Source organism: Rhea americana, unplaced genomic scaffold (genome assembly GCF_003343005.1).
Source record: "Rhea americana isolate MKP2758 unplaced genomic scaffold, rheAme1 scaffold_28, whole genome shotgun sequence".
Classification (NCBI taxonomy): domain Eukaryota; kingdom Metazoa; phylum Chordata; class Aves; order Rheiformes; family Rheidae; genus Rhea; species Rhea americana.
Window position 1 is genome coordinate 7,052,572 of NW_028186401.1, and position 25,094 is coordinate 7,077,665.

Here is a 25,094-nt window from a genome sequence, read left to right on the forward strand (position 1 = left end):
CACATCTGAAAATCCATGTTCAGATCCCAAAGAGGGCAGCAGTGAGAATGAATCCAAGTCCCCCACTGGTGCTCCCAGTGAACATGTGCCACTGATTCCAATGGGACTGCAATGTGCTGTGGCTGGGACTGGAGGAGTTTGCACAGCCTCTGATGTCAATCTGGTATGGTTCATCCTGATCTCAAAATTTACTGTGTCAAACTATTCAATGAACTAGAGAAGAATCATGTGAAACAGTTTCTCTGTTTCACTAGCTACTAAAATAGAAGGACTAATATTAYGAACAGCAGGAAATTTTGGCCTCAGTTATCTTTTCCGAAACAAGGAGGTATTAAATAAACTCATTTAAATTGTCAGAAACCTACTTTTTTATTTGCTGAGGAGATACAGTCTTTGAAAACTGAGTGTATATTTGTACATTACTAAATTTCAGTTCCCTCTCCTACCTAAGGTAGGACAGRCAGTGCATCACATTTGCATGACTGTGAGATCTGCGTGTTGAAACAGAGCTGTGGTTTGTTTAAAAAAAGGAACCTATTTCCCCTGGGTTTAGTAATACGCCAGTAGAAATGAGCAGACCTTAATGTAATGAAAAACAAGACTGAACTTTCAGTTTTCAAGGCCCATAGTCAAAGTAAAATTACATAGCTTAGACTGAGTCAAGGTATAGTGTTAATATCCAAATTTTAGTTTAATACCTCATTTAAGGTGACTCTTTCACCATCCTCTAAGAGAGCAGTAGAAACATGTTCATCCTCAGCTACTAGAAAATCACCATGCTGGAGTAAAATTCAAGGAACTAACAACTTAATGAATTTTCACTGCACACAACTAATTATCTTATGGCCCTCAGTTATTCTAAGGATTTATTCTTTCTTCTTATCATTAAAATCAATGAACTTTATGAGAAGTCAAGTTCTGTTAACAAAGAGAACATCCTCTAACAAAGCAGTTAATATATCTCAGGACAGTAACTTCCATAAGTACCCAGGAGAGACTGTTTCTTTCTAGAATGTATTTCAGATCATTAAGAGAAAGATTTGTTACTGTTCTTCACTTTTCTTTATTCCTTAAACATTTTGTGTTAGCTGTTTTGAGGCCTGCATGCAATAGTTTTGTATGGTGGTTCCACATATTTTTTGATTCCTTCTTCCTAACCAAAAATGACAGTGTTTTATATTGTGTCAAAAAGGTAGGTAGCTGCCATCAATAAAGCATTGGATTTAATTGCAGGTACCTAGTGCTTCCAAATGGCTATTTCACTTGCCTGAATGTCTAATGTCCACGTCTAACTGCTATAGAACATAGGGTGCAACTTTCAAAAACGCCCTTAGAAAGCAAGGAATAAAGAAAACTTTTCCTGAAATGAGAAAGTTGCGTAGTAACCACCACCTCATTACAGAAATGCTAAGAAATTGTCAAATTACTGATATTTTTAGAACAATCTCATTTGATTCCAGACCATCACTCTCTGCTCTGTGTGGTTTTGCTTTGTATTGGTAATACTGGACGTTAACTACAAAGCAGAGAGCGCTTCCAAAATAGCAAGAGAACACTTCCAGAATCAAAGCAGACCAACTGAAACTGCAGTAATGATTTAGTTGTCCAGCTTGCATTTAAAAGCAAAAAAAAAAAAAAAAAAAAAANAAAAAAAAAAAAAAAAAAAATCTACAGCAGAATGTTTTAATATGAAGTTAGCAGAAATTCATTTTCTGGCTTTGCTTCACCAGTTTGCAAGAGACTACTGAGTAGCTGATCTTTTATAAAAATCTACTATTATGGCAGGCAGTCTTTTATTTTATTATGAAGTGGTAGATGGAGTTACTGAAATTATTTACATTTATGAGATACTAATTGCATTTTTCTCAGTCTGTTGACAAGTGTAMCATAAAATATCACACCAGCTCTCTTGAAATATGGAATTTCAAGATTACGTCCCAAGCATAAAAGAAACCCTGACTCCTACTCAATATTTCTTTTCAGACTTTTTTTTTTAAAAAAAGTTTTTCTTCAGACTCAAATATAATGCGGTTTGTATAATGACATTCTGACACACTTCTATTTCCTGTTTGTTCAGCAGGAAGTTGGAGAACCAATGCAAGAGGGACACAAAACTGTTACAACCCACAGTGCCTTTACCACTTCTCCTGCAGCAGATGATACTGAACACATAGCTGCTGTTCCAGTGGGCAGAGATCAGGAAAGAAAAACAAACCTAGGTATGTTTCATTCCATAAACTTTAATATGATGTTTGCAGCTGAACCTAACATTTGGTTTGGATTCCAAAGAGAGTTTCAGACTGACTTCACCTTCAGCTTTAAACATAGATTGCACCCAAATCTGTAAACTGTTGGGTGAACAGATGAAATTTTAAACTACTGTTTACAGTGATAGTTTTTGAAAAAGGAAACACTACATCAAAAGTATATTGGATGATTATTGTTAAAAAGTGGAGAAGGACATTATAGCATTGCTGTGTTTTTTCAGATGACAACTTGCTTATTTATGATATAATTTAGTTTTTAGTTTTAGTAAGCTGCAGTTTAGTTTTAGCATTTCTAAAAAATGTTTTAAGCAGAGTTTTCGCTGGAAATGACATTTCAATTTTAGCCTTCTATTTTAACTACTGTAACCTGTATCATGACTTCAACATCCAAAAATTTCAGATCATAAGTTACAGTCCCTTTTAGAAAGGTGATCCTGTACCTAAGCACAAACCAGCCTTGGTTTTCAGCTAATTCCAGTGCCAGGAAACAGAACTTGTGGATTAAGAGATGTGAATTTTAAAAAGTATAACTTTTCAGAAACTTTAAAAAAAATTGTTGGAGGCTTGAAGAAATTCAAATTTAGTGAAGTAATAACATTACATAGGTAAAGGATGGATGAGGAGAATCATAAGGAGTCTTATTTATAATCAATATTTCTCTAATACAGGGAATCCTCTTTCATCAATACAACGGCCTATACTTAAAAGACAAGCACGAGTAGATTATAGTCTTGATTCAACAACAGAAGACCCTTGGGTTAGAATTTCTGACTGCATAAAAAGCTTATTTAATCCTACCATGAGTGAAGATAACGGACACTTAGATTTGCAACCTGGCATCAACACAAATGAAGAAAATCAAAATCAAAGCAGCTCAGAGGCAGTTCTGCAGAAATCAGATTCAGAAATAGGCAGTTCAAAAGTGCTAAAATCAGATGCAAATGATGCTGTGAAAAAGGGTCCTCCTGTTGCACCTAAGCCAGCCTGGTTTCGCCAAAGTCTGAAAGGACTGAGGAAAGCAAATTTAGATCAAAAAACACAAGCAGAGCAATGTTCTACTGACCTCCAGAGCATTTCCAGCAAAGAACTGCACACCAGCTTAGCCCGTGCCTCTTCTAGGGGATCCTCAATAAAACAGAGAATAAGCTCGTTTGAATCCTTGAGCGCTCCTCAGTCACCTGAAAAAGTACACCGAAGGCTCAGCCCCAAACTGTCCATTCAAAAGGAACACTCTCCTAGTGCAAGAGGGTCAAGAGAAACTCTGGTCCAATTAACCCATACTTCTCTCCAACATTGTGAAAGCAGCCAACAGCAGTCAAAGACACCTGTAGTCATGGAGACAAAGAGCCTAGATAGATCTCCCTCTTCCAAGGAGGCCCTAGCTAGTGCAGMTAGCTCAGGGAAAAGCAACAATGGCAACACTGAAAATTCCTTGGGCCTTCTAACTACAGAAACCATTGCACCTTCCCATCTAGTATCAGTAACAAAAGCTCAGAGCCTAAGATCACGAAGCTTCCCACTTACTGCTACCCAGTCGTGTGAGATGATGAAGACATATGATGAAAAATATAGCAAAATCTATTCCATCAGTAGCCAGGTGTCATCTGCTTTAATGAAATCTTTGCTTTGCCTTCCTCAGTCTCCAGTCCCTCCTGGAAACAATGCATGGGAAACTCTGGATACATTGTCTCAGTCCTCTGTGGAGGAGGATGGGACTTCTCTCTCATCCACAAGTGAAACTCATCACTTGGACACTGGATTTTCTCTAAAGTAAGACACCATATTTAAAATTAGACTACCAGACCAGTGTTGGTGAATCTCTGTGCTGGTTAGCTGATAAATTAACATTCTAGGTTGTAGCACACGATAGTAAAGCACAAACTGAGGTAAGAACTTTTTAGAATGCAAAGGACAAATGACTTACACGATTGTTACATTTATTTTTATGTGTTTGTGTATGTATTACATTTATATTACATTTATCTTCAGTGCCACCAACTTGCTAGTCTTTCTGGATGAGTTGTGCAATTACACTGAGTATCATTGCAGTAATAGTACTTCTGGTATAGAGAAGCAAGTCTGGCACTAGTATATGAAGATGGTGTAGCCAGAGCGGGATCTAGCCATTCCCTGAGATACAACAGTACCTCCCTGCCTGGTCTTGCTTCTTACAGTGATTTGTATGCATTTTCTGTTAATAACTAGTCAGGATTTCAGAAAACAGCAAACTGAATAAAGATAATACTTTTGGTAAAATATTTCAAAAGCACGTAAGAACCTTCTAAATTCCATCCCAAAAGGCTTTCTGAGAGTATTGACTTTGTAGCTTTCAAAATTCTACTGCACAGGAAAAAAAATAGYCCTTGTTTTCTGAGAGAGGATCATTACACTGCTTGATGAGTGTGTTGATAAAAGTCAGAAGATGAGTCTTAATAACAAAAGAAAACTTCTTGATACCTTTTAATAACTTTTTTCAAGAAGGTTATAGTTTGTATTAGCTAAACAACAACAGATTTGTTGTGATAATCCAAGTAAACACTGGATTTTGAGTGTCTGTCTGAATCTGCAGTATTTCAATGGCATTTTCTAGAACCAGTTAAAAATACATTGAAAAGTGCCGTTCTTAGAAAATGGAATACTTACATACGCATCTGTAAGGCCCAAAACCACAACCTCTTTATCTAATTCCAGACTTACATGGAAAGCAYAGAAACACATGAAAATGAGAAATTAAAAAAATTAAATTAACATAGACATAGGCTTTTTTAAAGCCAGTTTCAACCTGGGGCCAAGAGATTATTGTTATTCTTTTATGTGATGAATCTTATTTCTTTGTGTTAGGCTTATATGCTTAATTTATATAAATATATATATATACATATATTATGTCATAATTCAAGTGTTTCTTTTTTATTCTTTTCTCAATGGCATAGCCTCTCTGAGCTGAGAGAATACACCGTGAGCATAGCAGACAATGAGAAAGAAGAGGAGAAACAGGAACATGGCTCACCTCAAGCTTCCGGTGCAGCAGGGCAATCTGTCATCTCTCTGCTTTCCCCTGAAGAGTTAGCAAAGCTTATAGAGGAAGTCAAATCACTAGATGAGGCAACCTTAAAGGTAAATCTGCTTTTCCACATATTCATGATTTTCAGAGGGAGCTGCTGAGTTGACACATCTAGTTAATCTTTGCAACATGACATTATTATAAATAAAACAGTCATAGCAATATGTATTGTTGTAATAAGTAATGTTTAGCTCTTTTGACCAGAAATTTCAAAGAAATCTACAAAGATAGCTAAGCAAGACTGATATCCGTTTTACTAATAGGATAACAGAGGTATAGAGCAGGTATGGTCAGAGTATGCAAAGATAGGCTCTAATGTATTGGAGGCATTTGTTTTTATTTGGGTTTACAGTCTGAGACACATGATGCCTGATTTTAGGGATAATGAACATCCTTTAGTCTTACTGGATTCATTAAAATTGTGATAATGCTCAGAATAAATCAAAATAAAGTCTAAATTTGTTCACTCCAAAATAGCGGGGATTTCTAAAGAGCCCACACTAAAAGCAGATAACATCTAGAACTCTTCATTGAAAATATAGTCTTCTGCTGGCAGATCTGCCCTTACTGTGTTGGTTACTGTAAGCTGCCCAAAAGCAGCATAAGAACATTAATATAACAAGAAGCCTAAGTTTATATATATTAAATACATATTTAATTTATATATATATTTTTAATGCTAATTACAGTGACATAGCTCCTAGGTTAGTCCTGGTTTGCATCTGTCCAGTGTGGAGCTTAGGTAGTGAATTCATATCTCCCTTTCAGAAGGCTGGGTAGACATATTCTCATGTCACAAACGTATTCTCACTGACTACATCAAATTTCAYAGCTACTGAAAAGCACTTGAATATGGCATAAACATACTATTAGACTCTGTTTCCTTAAGAACTTGCTGTTACATTTTAACCAAAAAGCATTTCAACAAGCAAAACTAATGAAAGATGAATTTGTATTGATTTATGTCTCCAGTCAACATCCCACACTGGTATTTTTAGACCTAATTAGCAGTAAAGTTGTGCTGCACAGGACACAGTGGAGACAGCCTCTCTCATATCCAGTCCTCCATTTTCATGAAACTGTCAGCATAATCTCTTAGAGGCCACTAACTTCTGCCTGGTTGCAGTTGGCCAGTGGATTCAATGGTGGAAGGAAACAAGACACAACATCARCAGATGCAACTATAACAACACATGTCACGAATAGGATTGTAAAATGTGGTCAAGAAAGCCACATTTCCTTAAGGAACCAGGCTAAATAGGAGTTCTTTCCATAAACACACTCATTTTTGGAATAACACAGTCAGAAACAGCTCACTCTACTGGAGGCTGTTACTAGAACACAGAAAAAGAAAACTCTGACTTACAAGCYGTTTTTAAGCCATGATTCTCAGATATCTATGTGAGCTTTATGCCAAAAGTTTCCCTCTTTTTCAGTAAAAAGGCCCTCTACATAAGCCAGCAATATCTTTTCTACAGTATATGATATTTAAAAATCTTAATTCATTTGATTTATAACTCATATAACCCATTTACTGAAAGAGAATGTTTTTAGAGACAGAATAATAGTTTATAAAATAGGAAATTGATATGCAAATATTTCATCAGAAAGCAAATACTAAATATGTATCAGTAATCTAAATACTGCTTATGTTCCTAAGCCTTATTACAAAATGCATGGTAGACAGAAAGAAAATATGCTGATTTTCCAGTCATCTTGAGGTATGTTAGGACATTCCTGACATTATTGCCTTCTCTGCCAAGGAATTTGATGATATTCATGTTACAATTCTGCATAAGGAAGAGGACACTGGGCTTGGATTCAGCCTGGCAGGAGGCATTGATCTAGAGAACAAAGTGATAACAGTAAGTAGCATCTTTCTCAAAAAACACTACTAAAACACACACTCTAAATCTAAAAATATATAACTTAATTGGGTTCTCCTGCAGGGGCTAGCTTTCAGTGTAATGAAAGTAGGCAGCTGTCTGCTGATAGGGACAGAAAAACAGCCTAAAGAGGGAAAGAGCAGGATCCTTCTACATAAAGCTGCACCCCCAGGTTACTGGCAGTAGCGTCTGGTTTTCTCAGGCACAATTCTCCCCAAACAGCTCCCAAAGCAAGGCCAGACAACCCACACTCAACAGTAGAAAGCACCAGCCCTCTTGTCTCTGTGTTCATAGGAGACCCTGCAAAGAGTCAAGCCTACTGGAAGGAATGAGGTGAATACATGGGGTACGTAAGGACTAGGAACAAGAGACAAGTGATACATTTCCCCCTAAACTGGCAGGGCAGAGAAAGGGTCAGGAGCAGCATACGCAAGGTACTTTCCATGGCAGCAGGGGCTTGGCCATCTGGCACTGGGGCTGGACAGATTACTTAGCACTTGAAAGCTGCTTGAGGAGGGTTGTACCCAGGAGAACGTCTCTGTTCAAAGTTATTCAGCCCTCAGCCCTGGAATATGCTAGAAACAATTTCTGCCTGGCAAAGATAGAAAAGGAAAATGCACATTGTAAAAAGTATTAACTGAGTGATTTAGTGAATTGTCTTTTTTCTCCTCTTTCCTTGTGTGTGTGTGTGTGTGTGTGTGTGTCATGACTGGGATCTTCAATAGGTTCACAAAGTGTTTCCTAATGGATTAGCATCTCAGGAAGGAACTATTCAGAAAGGAGATGAGGTATTATCCATTAATGGAAAGTCTCTTAAAGGTGCCACTCACAATGATGCCTCAGCAATCATGCGACAGGCCCGCCAGCCCAGGCAAGCTGTTGTCGTCACTAGAAAAGCTAAAGATGGAGAAAAAAGTCTTAATATTTCAGTTGATTCTAGTACATCTTCAGTAGCAAGTGATGTCTCACAAGAGTCTGGTGAGTATGTTCAGTGGCATTACTTTGCAACCCCCACCTGTTAAATGTTTACTCATCATCAGAAATTCGGTCTATTTATAGACAGAAAACAGACTGTAGCTCAGTTTTGGTTAGATAAACCTGAGAACCATGATTAAAGAGTACAGTTACTAGAGCACTCCTAGAACAGATAACTTGGAATGACTCCAACTTTGTTGGAGAGGGGAAGAATTAATAGATTTCTAAAATAAAGGAACCTTCTGGGGAAAAAAAAGCTTCCTCAGCAGGAATTTCTGAAGACATATAAAAATTATCAAATATAGTAAAAATATTGAAAGTGTATGGACAATTCAATGAGCAGTCAGTCTTTATTCTATTAGTTTCTATTTTACAATACTATTTCTTTGTAGAAGAGATATAATTTCAAAGCACAATCTGGAAATCTGTAGCCTTATTTACATTCTGCAAACGAACATTAGTAGCTTTGTAGATAGTAACAGTTTCAAAACTAACACTGTTTACCCTAAATTTTGTTCATTGAACAGATTTTTCTAATTCTAGTAAACGTTTTCAGCCTTCCTTTTTATCTTTCTGTTCTGCTGTGAGTTCAAAACACAACTTTCTCAATTTTCCCAGAGGGTCTTACAATGACAGAAAAAATTAAAAGCTATTCTTTTCTCTTTCATTTAGCAGGTTTTTATGCCTTTGCAAACCAAACAAATAGAATTTGATTCTTTGTAACAGATGTTTTAGCTTTTCAGACTATATGGTTCCCATCTGCTAATTTCCCATTTATTTCCAGCAACTGAAGACACAATCTGCACTGTAACTCTAGAAAAAACACCTGCTGGCTTAGGATTCAGTCTGGAAGGAGGGAAGGGCTCTATTCATGGAGATAAACCCATTGTCATTAACAGGATATTTAAAGGTAAACACACTTAAATGTTTGCCTAGCAGGTCCTTAGCTGATGCAAACTTGTGCAGTTCATAACTGACTGTTGATTTTATACCCCCCAATTTTTTTTTTTTTTTTTTTTTTTTTTTTTTTTTTTTTTTTGTAAATACAGCCATGGTAAATAACTCATTTCAGTCCAGTGCGGCTGATTTGCTGCTCTCTCTGCTGACACCAGGTGGTTTATACTAAACGTGTTCGTGATTCTTAATGAATGAAATATTCATTAGAGTGTCCTCCATACAAAGAATGAAAAGAAATTAATCTTCTTTCCTCCCTCAGGGATTGCATTAGAACAAAGTAGCCCTGTTCAGCCTGGTGATGAGCTACTACAAGTGCACACAACTGCTATGCAAGGACTCACYCGTTTTGAAGCATGGAATATAATCAAGGCATTACCTGATGGGCCGATCACAGTTATCATCAAGAGGAAGAATCTGAGCTCTGTTACCACCAAGTCATCTGAAACTCTGTAGGAAGAGGAATTAGACTACCACCAATATTACAAACAGCAAAAAAGATTTCATTACTGAAAGCCATTTAGCCAGCACAGTAAGATACTGTGAAAGGATGTATGTAAAATACGTATGATCTTCCTGCTAGTTACAGATGTTTTTTCAATTCCAGAACAAATTGTTTGGGATAAAATGAGAAGTTATGCACAAAATGCTCATGATTCTTATTTCAACATACAGAAACAGATGTTACAAAGTATAAAATGATAAAATAGCGATTTTATTAATAATATACTGTTTGTAAAATGTGTGACAGGTATATACTGTCCTATTTTACCATTAACTTAAAGAAACGTATTCTGAGGTAAGTTTTCAGCCCTAATAGTTTTCATTCAGAGAAGGAGGTAATGTGTCTACAAGCCTATAACTAAACACGTTACAGCACAGAAGAAGACTTAGAGGATGCGTAACAGGCAGAGAAAGGGGGATGCAAGTCAAAACTACAACAGTCCCTGGAGAACTTCACTTTTCTATTCAAACCACAAAACAGTCAATAGTGCAAAAATTTGTCTAGGAGAACTTTCCACTAGTGGCTGACAGAAGAGTCTTCACTCCAGCAGGCAAACACTGGGAAAAAAGAGAGCATCTGTAGGTGTTGTAAGGGTGAGGCAGGAAACTAAGGGTAACGTAATGGAGGTTTTCCTAACCATTCTCTGGCCTGAGGTCTAAGAGGACGAATGCAGGAGAGTAACAAAGCCATTTAGAACCTATCTTCTGCCCACACATAAACTCCGAAATATCATGGTGTTGATTACATAACGGAAGTGTCAGTGAGAGTATATGGGAATTAAAACTTTTGGACCCAGAGGTCTAAAACACTAGAAGTTATTCTAGAAATACTAAATAACTTGGAGAAAAAATTATGCTTCAAATCCTGCTATCAGTACTTTGGGTCTTTAATCCTCTGCACGGATCTCTACCAGCAGCATGTGTACTTATGGCAAGAGAGTCTTGTTCACCCATTTGATCTTCGCTGACCTATTTCATTAAAAGGAGAGCTACAATAGCTGAAGCTTTGTCCTAGAAGTAGTCAGTCACTAGCTGAATGCCAGAGGCTAAACTGATTATTGTCCTTGGCTAGTCACCTTTCCATGCTTTGGAAACATGCTGCAYTCTTCTTAGGTTACTTGATTTCACTACACCATAAATTACAGTTCAGAAACTGTTTCATGAATGCTTAAGGCAAGGTCACAGAAATGGCAAGGGAAGGAGAAGTAGGATAAACAGTAGAAGGTATTAATCATATCCAAGCATATAACTTGCTTTRGCCTTTGTTCACAAATCAACTCTATGCTAATCCTGGGGAGAACATTCTTGATAAGTTATCTGTCATTCCCAACCCCAGACCCCCTTTCCAGTTGACTTGTCTCCTCCAATTAAAAAACTCTCAAACATTCTATCAACTGAGTAGCAAAATACCAAAATACRAGAAAATTTAAATCTTTTTGTACAAATTAAAAATGGTACCTACCTGAGTCGATCTGTGTTTCTGGCTTAACAGAGTCTAAGTAAACACCAGGGGCATATAGAAGTTTAAGGTGTTTCAACCACTTGCCCATATCACCAGTATAGAAAAAATGTGAATCATTTCTGTACAGCAAAGTAGCACAGTTAAAAATATTTGCTGTAAAAGCTAGATCACACTTTTTGGGTCAGCTTTGCAGTTTTAACAACAGAAATTGTACCAGGCACAGCCATAGCACAGAATGGCTTAAATTAACATCAATGTCATTTATTGAAGATGTCCTCACTAGAAACAGCTATTTTATTTCATCAAATTAAGAACTGACAAAACAATCAACATAGGTTTGATTTTATGTTTTCCAAAGGCGCTCTGCACTCCTCTCTCCTGTCAACAGTTTTCAGTTTTTGCCTCTCTGCATTTCCTGAYGTCAACCAAGATCAAAAGCAGAAGTGGAAATACACTGTGTGACTGGCAGCATTTTCTGTTGGGAAGTCCTCCAACATCTTACAGGATGATCTTTGCTAAGACAATTCCATCTCTAAATTGGCAGGGCAGGAAGGCTGCAGTATCTTAGGGGCTCTTAATTCCTTTCGTATATACATACATGAAAAATAATGTCAGCAGGAAGTTTACTTGCAGAAATAAGGAGTGGCAATCTGGGCTCTGCTCCTTTAACTTTTGATATTTAAATTAACAAAAATCATAATCCTTCAAAGATTTGCACAGATGTTGCACATCATGCCTGATTTACAATATATTTAATAAATGTGTATTAACCTCTGTAGTAGCAGGGCCCAAATCTTCTCTCAGTTTCTTACTCTTAAGCACAGAAAGGACCGATCTAATTTGGAAATAAGAACCAACAGAGGACATAGAACTCTGAAGGGTTAGTGCTCTCACCAAAATATTTAAACATTTATCCCCATTTAGTGGAGAGTACAAATGGGAGCAAAGGCTCTTCTCTGCCTTGATGCCCTGAATTTACAGAGATGCTGGATGTCCAATAGCCTCACAGGCTTAACTGTTAGCAAAGCAGTGGGATAGGAAACAATTTTAAAGGATGATCCAGAAAAAATATTAAGATATAACAGAAAAATATTTATTTTTGTAACACTCTCATAGGAATTTTTACATCTTTGTACACAATGGAAACTAGATTAAAAACTGTTTCCTTGAAAAGTCTATTCCACAGGGTGAAAATTACAGTGGGAAAATCTGTATGCAAGTCCATACACTATACCATACATACATACAAATACAGGGACAGAAAACAGAGCATATTAACCTCATTAAATAATCAAATTATAGCATTAAAATCACAACCTGCATTTAAATTTCTAATTCAGCAACTCATTTTTTTTCCTTTTGTAATTATATGCAATCCATAATAACGTCTGACATTCCTGCAGTAATCAGCACCATAAATATTTTCTAGAGCTGCACACATCACTGCACACCAAATCAGGAGTTGATTTTCCAAGATAAGGCTGTGAGATGAGGCAATCTTAAAGAAAAACAAATGTGTATTGTCAAATCAAGACTATGTTACAGAAAATATTATTTACTTGTTAATACTTCTCACTATAAAAGACTGAAAAAATGTTTAAATACAAGGTCATTTCTAATGCAATTAGAAAAATAGCAGTTAAAGTGCTTAACCTTCTTTATTACCACTATGTCAGTGCAGTTTGGTTCACGACATTGTGAAAATTACTGGTTTTGGTACAGAGAAGGGAAGAAAGAAGTTTGCCACAGACCTGTGAATTCATTTAGACTGTTAGTCCTTGATTCGGAAAAGAGAACTTAAGCACATGTTTACCACTAGTACTGAAGTCTGCTGGAACAAACAAGTGGACTCCTCCAGACACAGTCCAATTCGTTCTAGCTTCTACCATTTGCTGGCCTGTCCCATGCTACCATCTTAGCAGCTCTACAAATGCCGGCAGCAAAAGAGCTAGCTCTTCCTTTGGTGAAGGAACCTTGTCCCACAGGAGGCTATGGGGAGCGGAAGAGGGACAACAGGGCTGACCTGCACCKGACTAGTGCTGGTAGAGCTGTACAGATTTTAGCAGTGCTCCCCCTGATAGACACTGATGAAGTGCGGCCAAGAATAGATTAAAAAAAAAAAAAAAGCATCTTCTCCCTGCAGACAGCCAGCAGTGTGCTGCCTCCAGGATTCTTTCAGCATCTGGTGTGATAGCCTTTATTTTGTTAATTAAAAAAATACATTATAAGACAGTGCATTGCTTTGAATACAGACAGGTAAAAATGCCGTGTAAAATGTTTACCTTACTCAATTCATTGTTCCCATTTCATCTTTCCTAAGTATCTTTGCTGGTAGAAAAGTGTTGTAGGCCAACCTCTATTTCCCAAGATTTCTATTCTCAAGCTGCCAGTACTTTTCCTACMCTCRGTTGGTCATCTCAGCAACTGGTCTWGTCACAGTTTTAATGTCTTAACAGCTTTGGTCAGATTGCTGTAAAATCCAGCTATGCTAGCTGGAAAGAAGGATTCCACCACAGTCTGGGGAAGATAGCCACCAAGATCAGTCTGAAAGAAGCTGAGGAGCTGAGTTTTGTCTGATTCTCTGTAAAAACAATGCAAATAATTTTATAGCTTCAGGTTTGAAGATATTAAGAACTTTACAGTAATATTTATATGCATTAGCTGATGACAGATTTTTWAAAAAATTTTGAACTGAGAACAGGTATTATTTTCAAATTCCTGTGAACGTGGCTATCCCTGCAAGTCAAATTACAGTTAGATCAGGCACCACTTAAGTACATGATTCTGTTTATGAATTACCCAATTAAATAAACAACCATATGCTCATTTTCCAAAAGCTGAGTCCATACTTGTATGTTTTGCTGAATTTCTGCTTAAGAGGTCAGCAGGAATTCTACCAYGATGATAGTTCAGTAACATTAACAACTTCCTTCTAGGAAACGGAAAGAGAATAATTCACTGTACAAAAAGGAACAGAAAGGGCACTCTTCATGATGATTAGAAGTCACAGAAAGGCAGAAACCTGCGGTTGCCAAGAGGCTACAGGTCACAGTTAGCCATACACACTTACATTGCACTATGGTTAGGAAGGACTTCAGAATATATAGCATTCAAATAAATCTGTTCTTACCCTGGAATAGGTATACAGAAACAGCCACAGGGATAATTAAACCCTCTAACGAAATGTGCTTGAGGAGGACAGAGTGCGTGTTCCACATTGGTTGCTATAGGAAAAAGTATCCAAGAAAAATGTCATTTCCACAGAAAGTAGCAGTAGCATTTCCACAGAGTCCATTGCAGTCAAAGCAACCAGCTGAGAAGCGGCTTAATACAAGGGAATATATTAAGAGAAAAATAGTCTAATGTTTTTAATGTTGGGTTGCACCATACATGCAGTCAGAAAGGATGATTAAAAGGAATCATTCAGGCTGTGAAATCTAGAAAGCAAACAAGCATTAAAGTTAGCTGCAGTTGTCGCTGAGCTGTGAAGTAAGTATCAAGGTATTTTCAAGGAGGTTTATTGAAACTGTGTAGTATGAGGGCATTCAAGCTACTTCCAGCAACTCCATACCACAGAGGTATGTACCACTGGTCCGCTAAGAAGCATAGCTGCAGTCCAGCAGGCATATAAACTCCTAGCAAGTAAGAATTCTGAACAGGATGGGAAAATGGGACAGCTGAACAGTGGGGCAATAAAAAACTAAATTGTAACAAGTAAACAATAGGTTGAAGTAAAAAAAGAGAGGCATGCTTACATGCAGTGCCAGCCCCATAAAAATCACCACTATTTGGCTTCAGAGAGATGATTATTTAGATAAACAGGAATGGTAACATTTATTCAGTGGCTTCATCAAAATCTAGAAGTATTGTAGAAAGATTGTAGAAAACAGTAAAACATGATTTAGCCCAAAAGAGTGCTTTAAGAAAGTTCTGCAAACTCAAAAAAAAAAAAAAAAATCAGAACCTAGCAGTAAATGAAATAACTATTCAATCTCAAAAGCATACCATGAGAAGCCGCCACAGACCAACAATACAACTGTTGTCTGAACATAAAGATGACTTTTATCTTTTATACTCCGAGGGCAATGATGTAAGCATGCCATTAATATTTTATCTTCTGATCAAGATCAGATCAACAGCTGCCAAACAGTACATATTATTCATTTTTTAATCTCGTATTTATTTGCTGTAGCTACAGATTGCCTCGTAACATTACACAAACACATGGTGAACATAAGCATCTTACCAGCAGATAGCATAGTCCCATCTTCATATTGCTTCGTTAGTACCACATCCACAAACTCTCTTGGTGAAATAATCCTCATGAAAGCTGAGGGGGTTGTGGTTCTGCATACAGAGATGGTCTACAAATTACAAAATACAAWTACGTGCATTGATGCTTTCAGAAACGCAGCCAGGAACTCTTTCGGTTACCCTTGACAAACCGTGCTGTTGAGTTCTGTTCACCATTTGTTGAATAAAATGCAATTCAGCACAGCCAAAGCTCCCGCACSGAGCAGGAGGGTGTGTTGATGAAGGACTGATCGGCAGAGGAAGACACAGCGATGCCCAGTTGCTCCCAGGTCACGTAAGGACAGATACCCCAAGGCATGCTGAAAAGGGAACTGGGCGCATCTATACTCACGGGACAGCTAAAATGCAGTTAAAACTCCCTCTTTTCAGGGAGTTAAAGGGGATACCTTCTTTGTACCACATCACACGGGATGAAATTCAATACCTAGATTCGTTAAATTGCAGAAAACTTAATACCCTTGTACGAGGGCACTGTGACGGAAAGGCCCTTCAGGACAGAGGTTTCTACCACACTCGTAACCACCGTCGAGCCCGATAAAGTCTATGAATATCTGGATTTAGAGAGGCCGCATGTCTACTCCAGATCCCCTCCCCGCATGTAACATGGGCACTAAAACAAGCGGCCGAGCCCGCTTCTTCGGAACCAAGGCCGTACCGCCCGCAACACCTAGTTTTTAAGGAACTCACATCGCTGACRGTTTCAATGACCTCGAAGTCCTTCACGTTTCGGTCCCACCTGGTTCTCAGCCCGCCGGCCGCGGGCCTGATGCACTCCCAGACGTCGGCGGGGCTGGCGGGCACCGTCCCYTCCCCGCGGTACCTGCAGGGCGGAGAAGGAGCTAAACCCGAGCGGCCCCGCCGGCCGCGGGGGAACGGGACCCCCCGCCGCCCCCCGCGCACACACCGCGCCCCGGCGGCGCTCACATGTTGCCAGCGAACTCGGCGGAGGGTCTCCAGGACACGGCGACCTCGCCCTGCGGAGAGGGGACAGGGGAGAGGGGCGGTGGAGCCGCCGCCGGCAGCCCCGCCACGGGGCGGCCCAGCCCCGGCCCCGGCCCGCCCCGCTCACCGAGCGCCGGCAGCCGCGCCAGTCGGCGGCGTCGCGGCGGTACAGCGCCATCTTGGCGGCCGCCGCCTCCGCCAGCCCCGCGTAGTCCATGGCCGCTGGCGGCGCGGAGGGAGGGAGGGAGGGAGGAAGAAGCCGCCGCTCCATGGCGGCGCCTCCCCCTCACCTGAGGGGCGGCGCGGGCGCTGCCGCCGCCTCCCGCTCGGCACCTCGGCGGGGAAGGCAGAGCCGAGGCGAGGGAGGCAGCGAGGCGGCGACGTTCGCCGGGCGGCGCGCGGCCGAGAGGAGCGCCGCGAGCCCCGCGCAGCTCTCGCCCTTTCCCTCCCCCGAGTTCAGTCCGAGCGAGGCCCCGCTGCGGGGCCGGCCGATCCCCGCGCCCTCCCGGCTCGGCCCGGCGCGCCCCGCCCCGAGCCGCTGCTGCCGGGCCGCGCCGCGGCTCGACGAGGCCTGGAAAAGCGTCGTCGTTCGTACGGCCCGTAGCAGCGCTGTGGGGGGAGGAAGCCCGTTACCTGCRAACCACCGCTGCGTTCTCACCCGACACGTTTTTGGAGTGGTTTAATTAAGTGCCCAAGTACATAGCTTTTGATTTTACAGTAGGTTTTTTTTTTTAATGGCATAATAGTAATAAGTTGGAATCTCTTCCAAATTTCGTAACGTATCAAGTGCAGTATTAAAGTGAGGTACAGTTAGCAGATAAGCACGAGGCTGACGACGTTCTCCSCTGCCTGCGCTGTCATCCCAAAGACCACGTTACAGTTTCTCCAGCRGACCTCAAACGGCAAGTACAAATGCAGATGTACCTGTTCAAAACACAAAAATGGGGCACTTTCTCAGACATTTGAGCASACCAGCTCATTAGGCTCAGCCACACTTAGATCAACACTGTTTTTTGATTTCTTTTTGGTGAGCTTGGCACCCGGTTTCAGGTACTTTTCCTTGCTGTGAATGACCTGGATGTACTGGTCATTGCCGCTGTTCTGTGGATCGCTGCTGGATTCAATGGAAACAGAATCAGATTCTGTTGGAGATTGCTCCAGCTTATGCTTTGACTTAGGTTTCACATGTTGCTCAGGATAGTGCTGGTCAACTTCAACATTTTTCAGGTGTACTTTTTTGTAAGCATACGGGGGCCTATCCAGGCCTAGCTCAAAACCATCATCCCAGGATTTGTAATGCACTTTGGCTATATCCTTGCCCATAAGAACATGGCCATCAGCGTGTTCCCCAATGTAAAATCGGGGTGCTGGGCGAAGATCGGACAGAGAACGGGGGCGATGGGTTCTGATCATCAAGTCTCTCCTGAGATCCTCTTCGTCATCCTCCTCCTCTTCACTGGGATGGGGGGAATACATCCGGTGTGGTGTTCGAACCACATATCTTCTGACATTGCGTGGATACAACTCAATAATATCTCCCCCTTCGTCCATTCTGAAGTGCCTTGGGAGTCGGGAAGTGGAACGGAGCAACTTTTTGCGGGACTCATGTTCATTAACAAGATAATATCTGGTAGCATGTGGTCTACGTCCCACAAAAATGGGAGCTCCTGCCCCAACAACATCTGGATTTACTTGTCGAATACCTTTTCTAAAGAGAGGCTCAGAGTGAACATCTTCAACATGCTTTTTGAAAGTCACTGGTGTGTAGGGCTTTGTTTTACAAAGGTCACTTGCACTCCCATGCACTACGCTTGGGTACCTTTAGGAAAAAGAAACGAAAGAGAGAGAAACTTATTTATCAGTATAATTAAGACAGATAAAAGAAATTTATTGTTCTGAAAGTCAAACACTAGACCGTAAGAGGAGATTTCCATTGTTCAAACTTTTGGGGACCAGTTAGAAACACATGCCAGAAATTAGGAGACACATTTCTTTCCTGGGAAATGGCAACAGACTATTGACCTCTCAAGGTATGTTTCAGATCTCTTTTCTTATGATGATAAAAACTGTGTAAAAATGCTCTTAACTGATCACTAGARAAAAGCAGGTAGCTGGTGCTTTAACACCATTTGGCTGTCTGAACCAACCTATTGAAAACATGTCACCCTACAGCTAGACCTCCAAAGATATTCCACACAAGTTCCTTAACTATTACTACATGTTTCTTGTTCATGAAAACAGTAACCCCCTACAAACTATTTTAGTTACATGCCAGAAGAGGAGCTTAATATTTGTTTTAGAGGTGTAAGTGAACTCCAACCAATTCATTTCCAAAGTATTATAATCCACTCTGGCGACTGAATTACAAGGGAGAGAGGATGGTGCTGTTACCTGGAACTTGAGTAGTACCAATAAGTGAATCTACTTTTAAAAAATTCCTCAGCTGTTGTACTGCAGAGTTAGTCTGGATATATAACTATGCTGTAAACACACACAGATATGTCATAGAGCTACTCAAATAAATGCCATTTCAAAATCAAGAGAGTCTTACCTGTTTGTGATGTGGTCACTTCTTGGTTTCTGTACACTTGGTATCGAGGGAGCTGGTGTTAAAGAGGCTGAAGTTGCTGGAGTTGTGTTGACAGGCCTTGCTGCATCAGCTAAGGGCACAGTTTGGGCCACAGACTGGGAAATGGTTTGTATTCTGGTGCCTTTGCTCACAGGAGATTCGAAGTTCAAGACACTGCCATTTTTTCGGGGCGTTGAGGACCGAACTGAAGACTCTTGACTGATAATATCGCTTTCTTGCTCTGGTCTCTTGTCACTCCCATCCAGATTCTGGATTCTGGCTAGAAAACAGGAGTTACTACAGAAACTCTCCAGCACTCTAAATTTAGAAACTGCTGTGTATATGCATTGGCTCAAATTCACCCTTCAGTCCAAGGACCCAGTGCTGACAGACCCCCACAGAGTTTAGCTAGGAGAAGCACTTGTATTGTACTGGGAGACATGGTGATAAAGGGGTGGGACTGGCAAACTGCAGTACACAGCGGACAAAAGGTTCTCATAACATTGGTGTATATAGAGAAAACACTAAAAATTGCACTGTAGGTGTCCAAAATGAGCAACAAACATCTTTTCAAGAACACAATTGTAGTTTATATTAGACACAATTACCAACATGAAGGTGGCCAAATTCAGGAATCTGACTCCAGTAGCAGCGTGCTGGTCACAGCCAAAAGCTGAATTTGGTTTCTTTTACAAAGAAAATCCAACCAAGAAACATATCTCATTGTCCATAGTCAACTCTCCTGCTCAGTTATTATGTTGCTGCACATCAAGTATTTCATTATTTCTCTCTCTGCTGGTTTAAATTTTTCCCTAAGCRTGTCAGTAACATTAAGGTCTGTCTATAAGGTTACTGAATCATGGCTTACTCCCTCTCCTTGGGGAAGGCACATTTTGACTTGTTCTTTCTTTGGAATAGTTTCACTGGCAGCGATTAGAAAGACTGCCTGCTTCTCCCCATGTTTCCCTGCTATCTCACTGCTAAAATCTGAAAAGTGAAAGGCACGGTTTCACACCCCCTCAGGCACAGTACACAGTTAAGCCTAAAACCTTTTCACTGCATAGGAAGTGTTTGACCCACTCAGGTCAAAGAATAGAAGCCATTCTCTTCTCCCATCTTCTGCCTACTACCCTGTGTATTTTGTGCAACTCTTGACACGATCTGAATGATGAGAGAATGCCTACTGGTTCCTGCCTGAGGGGTAGTAAAAGCAGGAAAATACCAAATCTGTGGATCCCAATGGAGTTTAGGTATAAACTACACACCTTGCCTGTAGTTTACATCTAAACACTGCCAAGACTAAGTCAAGATGAGCTCAAAAACCATCTAAAGAGGAGGACTCTGCAGGAAACAGATTTTAAAATGTAGCTAAACTTATCTATGTGCATGAGAAATCAAAGTGATTTTGTGTCTAAATGTTTTATTAATAATGATATTTTTAAAACCCCAGCATACCTACTGCCATCTGAACGACCTTTTTCTTATCTTCACTTCTTTCCTAAAATACGTACACAAGAATGAAAACCAGTAGATTACTACAGATGATAAAGGATGATAAACACAGAACTGATTTTATATTGTGAAACACCGAAAGTCACTTTAGAGATTTAATTAAGGCTAGTAATTTCATGAAGACCCACCAACTTGTATGCAAAAAACCACACTGTACTTACTGTTTGGATCTTCATTCTCAGTTGATTGTTGGTGAATTTTAACGATCTTGCAATACTTTGTAGGTAATAAATTAGCATGCTAGAAGTAGAACACAGAGCTGAATAAAAGTCACATCAAACATTCCTGAGAGTTTTCTCTTAGAGGGCTTATGAGTCAACAAAATGGTACACAGACTTAGTTGCTTTCTAGCATTTCCTTTGTATCATCATCACAGCCCTTTTTCAGGCAGGCATATAGAGAAGTTTTTAAAAAAATATATTGAAAGCTTTTCTTTCTTTCTTTCTTTTAAAACAACAGTTCCAATTGTTCCTTATTTATTTTTTTTCAGATCATTTCATTTTGCAGGCAATCCTGCTCATTCTCAGCTTATTTATTTATTTTAATTCTGGTAAGAAACAAAAGCAACATTTTGATAATTTTTCTCCTCTTTCTTCCAGGCCAAGGTTACTGAACAGAGACACTAAAACTAGAGCTGAGTTTGCACATTCATCTCAGTGTCATTTTGTTGACCTGGTTGGAACAACACCTTGTTTACAGTAGCAGAGCTGAGATCAGATCTGGCCTGACATAATGGATTACACTGGCTTTCAGATTGAGTAAAGAAGTTTTATAAGCTGGACTGTGATACCACAAACATTTACATATGTACTTAGCCATCATTTTGAAGCAGTCAACAGATCTACTTTAATGTGTAAATATATGTTTTTACATGGCAGAAACTTTAGAGGAAAAAGTTAGAAATACAAAACACTGCTTGGGTCTTTCTGATTTGTATAAAAAATCAGGTTGGTGGGGCAAATTCTGCATTAGTCTGTAGGTTATGTGAAAAAAGTGATATAAAGCTACATGTAAACTAGATGATACTTCATAGAAGCAAAGGGAATTTTAACTCAAAAGTAAATATTAATTACCAGCTGTGAGCAATTATTTAGAGATGGGAGTAAGCAAGGACTTCCACAGGAAAGTCTTCAGGAAGCTATATTATGTTAACACTTAAGAACAGACCTCCATAATTGATTTATCTTGTCAGGAATCAGGATGACTGGATAGCCTCTTAAAATGATAGACTAAATCTGCACACAGTCCTAATGACCATGGGGAAATGGAAAATTAATTTCTGAGAGGTTCTTGAGAAGAAAAGGGTATTTTAAAACTTTGTGGAACCAACACCACTGTAAGGATTGACATTATACAATGAACTTGCTTTAGCATAGCACCCCAGAAAGAGAAATTACTTTGGAGATGTGATGACATTCTTTCAAAATACTTTCATTTTCATTTGATCCCTACAGCATGCATTCAATAAGTTTTTTTCAGATATGCCTAAGAAAATAATGCAGTGTTTGTTACGTAAGTGTTAAAATTTGTCTCTTTAGAGATAAGCCTAGGATTAATACAATTCGGTTAACTTTGCTATGAAAATCAAAGAACTTACAACAGAAGTAGCAGTGCAGGGAGGACAACCACAGGACTGCTGATGTATGTAATCACTGTGTTGAACCACGCAGGAAAATCGTTTTGAATTGTTTCTGAAACAATATCATATATTTTTTCTTGTCCRCTACAAGAGGGGGAAAGATGATAGTAAAATTAAGTTGTAGCAAATTCTTGTAAGTCAAATTTATAAGCAATGTTGCAGTGAACAAACAAGAAGTTTTATCCATACTTTTGAACAGTATAGTCAAAAGGAAAATATATATATATATATATATATATATATATATATATAAGCTACTTGTTTCATTATTTAGTTTTTAACAAGTTTTCAAAAGCGCAAAAACATTGACCACCCCAGGCAGTGCTTGAATTAAAACACCTTATGTTCACAAGACAGTGATATGTGGTAGATTGCTTGGTGGTACATTATATATGTAAACATAAAGCAATTGAACTATGCATATAATCCAAAATGTTTAAGCTTCATTGAGGACTTTCATATATTCAGCTAATTAATTCTTGAATGGGAAAACTGACAATACAAAAACATAGTCCTCTCTATAAACTTTTATTTATTGGTAATTTGGGTATTATTGAATTTGATGAATTTATTGAGAGAGGGAGAAATAAAATCTTTGCAGTTTTCATTAGTCCATAGCAACTTACCTGAAGGGACCACAGCTTAAAGATGGCTTGTATCGAGCAATGGCAAAAATTGTTGGTAGCATGCATAAGAACAACATGAACAGCAACATGGCCAAGTAGAAATTATTGGATCTGCAGGAAGACATAACATTTTTCAGATTATACTAATCAGAGGGAAAAACAGAACATGAAGACTAATTCTGTGTCTACATAACAAGTTCAAGATCTATGTTTCTGAAAGATCAAAATCATTCTGTTACAGTTAGAAAGTCTGCACAGAGCCGTGACGAACAGACTCTTCATGATAAGAATTCAATTTGCACTGCTTTCCAGATGTCACTGCTAGAGCTAGAAAACTATTTATAGTACCATGCTATAAAAACCATTACCAAATTCTCCTCTCTCCTCTTTTGTTTCTATACACAGAAGCTATTTCTGTTGTCTGCCATTGCTTTATTCTTTGTTTGGACTAACCGAGATGCTCTGAAAACCTGCTGATGTGGTACATTACACGTTAACACAGCCCAGCTCCTCAGGTACATGAGTCCAATCAACTTGAGAACATTGAATGCAGGTAAGCAAGGTGAAAAGAAGGCTCCCATCCTAGAAAAATAATGTCATTTCAGTGCCCAGTGTTGCCAGAAGCAATTTTAGCAGCAAAAACATATACCAAGCAGTTAATCAATGGCTCACATTATCAACAATCTCTTAATACAGTAAAGTATAAAAGGATGCTGTAGTAGTTGCCTATTTGGATAGGCCGCATTGGGAATTACCACACTGACTTGGTAATCAACCAACAAAGGACAAGAAAAATCACTTAAAGATTGCATACCAGATCATTCCTTGGTTGTAGACCAAATGCAGTACATTCTCTGCAATTTTGAATTCTCCATATTCCGGCTACAAGAAATACAGCATAAGTGGAATTAATTTTTTCAGATCATCGGGCTGAATCAGTCTGCACGAACAGCATATAACTTGAAATCTCCAGAGTAAATACTAGCCCTGGACAGGCAGTAAGAACACAGTAAAACTTACCTTATTGCCTGAAATAAATAAATAAATAAAAACTAATTCCTTTCTAATTTACTCCATTTGTTTAGTAACAGACAATGAGAACAGAGCTTAAGCTTTTATACCAACAGCTGCTTGCTAACCAGGTATGATCATGTTTTTTTTTTTTTTTTTTTAAAGGGCTACATGCTTTTATTTACTGCTTCTTGGAGCAACAGGGATATATTATCCTACATTATGGATAGGTGTTACGGCTACAAAAAAGAGGATGTAGGGAACAACCCATGCTCTGTATTTTGAAAAGACTCACAAGTTACTCATCTTTGACTGTGGGACCGCACTGTAATCTCATTTTGGAAAAGAAGTAGAAGTTTTGACCATGGCCATAGGGGTAGCTTTGGGAAAAACATCCAACCTCATCATTTACCCAGTATCCTCCATTTTATACCCAGTTTACACAGCTTGGCCTGTGCCTTTATAGATAAATGCTACTGAGAAACTATGTGCTGAAAGGCTTTAAGGATGCTCAGTACTAAGGGAATAAGCCTACCCAGTCTTGTCATCTTAGTTCGTTAAAATTAAAGCATGTACTTACAAATTTGCTTTCGAGATCCCAACACCAACAATCACTTAAATATCGGACAAAGAGTCCACGGAAAAAATCAATTAACAAGATGCTTGCGACAGTGAAAATCATGTCRATAATTGACAGCTTCAGCATTTCCTGAAATACAGATTGTTCAACATACTGAGTCATTCTCAAAACAAATGGACATGCCATACAGCTCTGTATGATTTATTTTGCATTTATATTTGCATTTTGTATTTCAGCTCAAGTTTAGTATTCTGATTAAATGGTGATCTGAATATATATTTTCTTTTAGCTTTTCCTGTTTAATTTTTTTTTATTTACTTGCCTTTATTCTAACAAAGTAAAAAYGTAATCAAATTTTCAGTACCTCTTCTACTGCTTGCAGCAGTAAAACTCAGGTCATAGCAGTTTCAAGCTTTCTTTTTAATTGCCTKTATGAAAATTTATCTAAAAAAGCTGAAACGTTTTGTGTATTTTGTTGTAGTCAAACCCCTTATTGGACTGGCTGTTACACACACTTGCTAAGTGTTTCATGCTGAGAAATGGTTACTCCTCACACAAAACCAAAACTCAGTGGCAGTAGGATCACCAAGCCATGGAAGATCTGTATAATACTAAGATTTCTAAGTGATTTGGGTTATGCTATAATTCACAACTTTTAAAGCATACAATTAAATCAAAAACATATTTCCAAACATTTCCAGCCCATCCTGGGTGGGGAGAGGGGGGAGAAAACAACAGAAACCACCAGTTATAAAATATTTCTGGCTACCTAAATACGATGTAGATACT

General features: G+C 39.0%; 3 protein-coding genes across 7 annotated transcripts in view; 1 reads left to right on the plus strand and 2 right to left on the minus strand.

Annotated features, from left to right (window-relative positions):
- IL16 (interleukin 16) overlaps positions 1-9,870 on the plus strand; it is a 46,233-nt gene extending 36,363 nt beyond the window's left edge. For 3 of the 4 annotated variants that reach the window (XM_085308730.1, XM_085308728.1, XM_085308727.1), the window contains 7 exons: positions 2,078-2,219; positions 2,936-4,037; positions 5,201-5,384; positions 7,095-7,196; positions 7,943-8,195; positions 8,977-9,102; positions 9,409-9,870. In XM_085308730.1, coding sequence (XP_085164856.1) covers positions 2,078-2,219; positions 2,936-4,037; positions 5,201-5,384; positions 7,095-7,196; positions 7,943-8,195; positions 8,977-9,102; positions 9,409-9,602 — 2,103 coding nt within the window. In that variant the 3' untranslated portion in view covers positions 9,603-9,870. The remainder of the gene's footprint in view (positions 1-2,077; positions 2,220-2,935; positions 4,038-5,200; positions 5,385-7,094; positions 7,197-7,942; positions 8,196-8,976; positions 9,103-9,408) is intronic. The other variant, XM_085308729.1, reaches the window with a different exon arrangement.
- A 2,313-nt stretch (positions 9,871-12,183) lies between these two features.
- On the minus strand, positions 12,184-16,645 carry STARD5 (StAR related lipid transfer domain containing 5). Of its 2 annotated transcripts, XR_014896314.1 has the most exons (7): positions 16,496-16,645; positions 16,351-16,400; positions 16,114-16,246; positions 15,359-15,476; positions 14,243-14,336; positions 13,395-13,693; positions 12,184-12,610 (listed from the first exon to the last, which is right to left on the minus strand). XR_014896314.1 is itself a non-coding variant. In XM_085308731.1 (6 exons), the coding sequence occupies exons 1-6, from the start codon at positions 16,637-16,639 to the stop codon at positions 13,546-13,548; spliced, it is 687 nt and encodes a 228-aa protein (XP_085164857.1). In that variant the 5' UTR covers positions 16,640-16,645; the 3' UTR covers positions 12,184-13,545. The 2 variants fall into 2 exon arrangements, 1 of the variants encoding a protein (XP_085164857.1); XM_085308731.1 differs by having other exon boundaries at positions 12,184-13,693.
- Positions 16,646-17,006: 361 nt separating this feature from the next.
- TMC3 (transmembrane channel like 3) overlaps positions 17,007-25,094 on the minus strand; it is a 21,442-nt gene continuing 13,354 nt past the window's right edge. Inside the window, exons 14-22 of the mRNA XM_085308733.1 lie at positions 24,306-24,434; positions 23,529-23,596; positions 23,168-23,296; positions 22,715-22,825; positions 22,047-22,172; positions 20,611-20,689; positions 20,393-20,435; positions 18,920-19,217; positions 17,007-18,187 (exon numbers count right to left, since the gene is read on the minus strand). Coding sequence (XP_085164859.1) covers positions 17,323-18,187; positions 18,920-19,217; positions 20,393-20,435; positions 20,611-20,689; positions 22,047-22,172; positions 22,715-22,825; positions 23,168-23,296; positions 23,529-23,596; positions 24,306-24,434 — 1,848 coding nt within the window. The 3' untranslated portion in view covers positions 17,007-17,322. The remainder of the gene's footprint in view (positions 18,188-18,919; positions 19,218-20,392; positions 20,436-20,610; positions 20,690-22,046; positions 22,173-22,714; positions 22,826-23,167; positions 23,297-23,528; positions 23,597-24,305; positions 24,435-25,094) is intronic.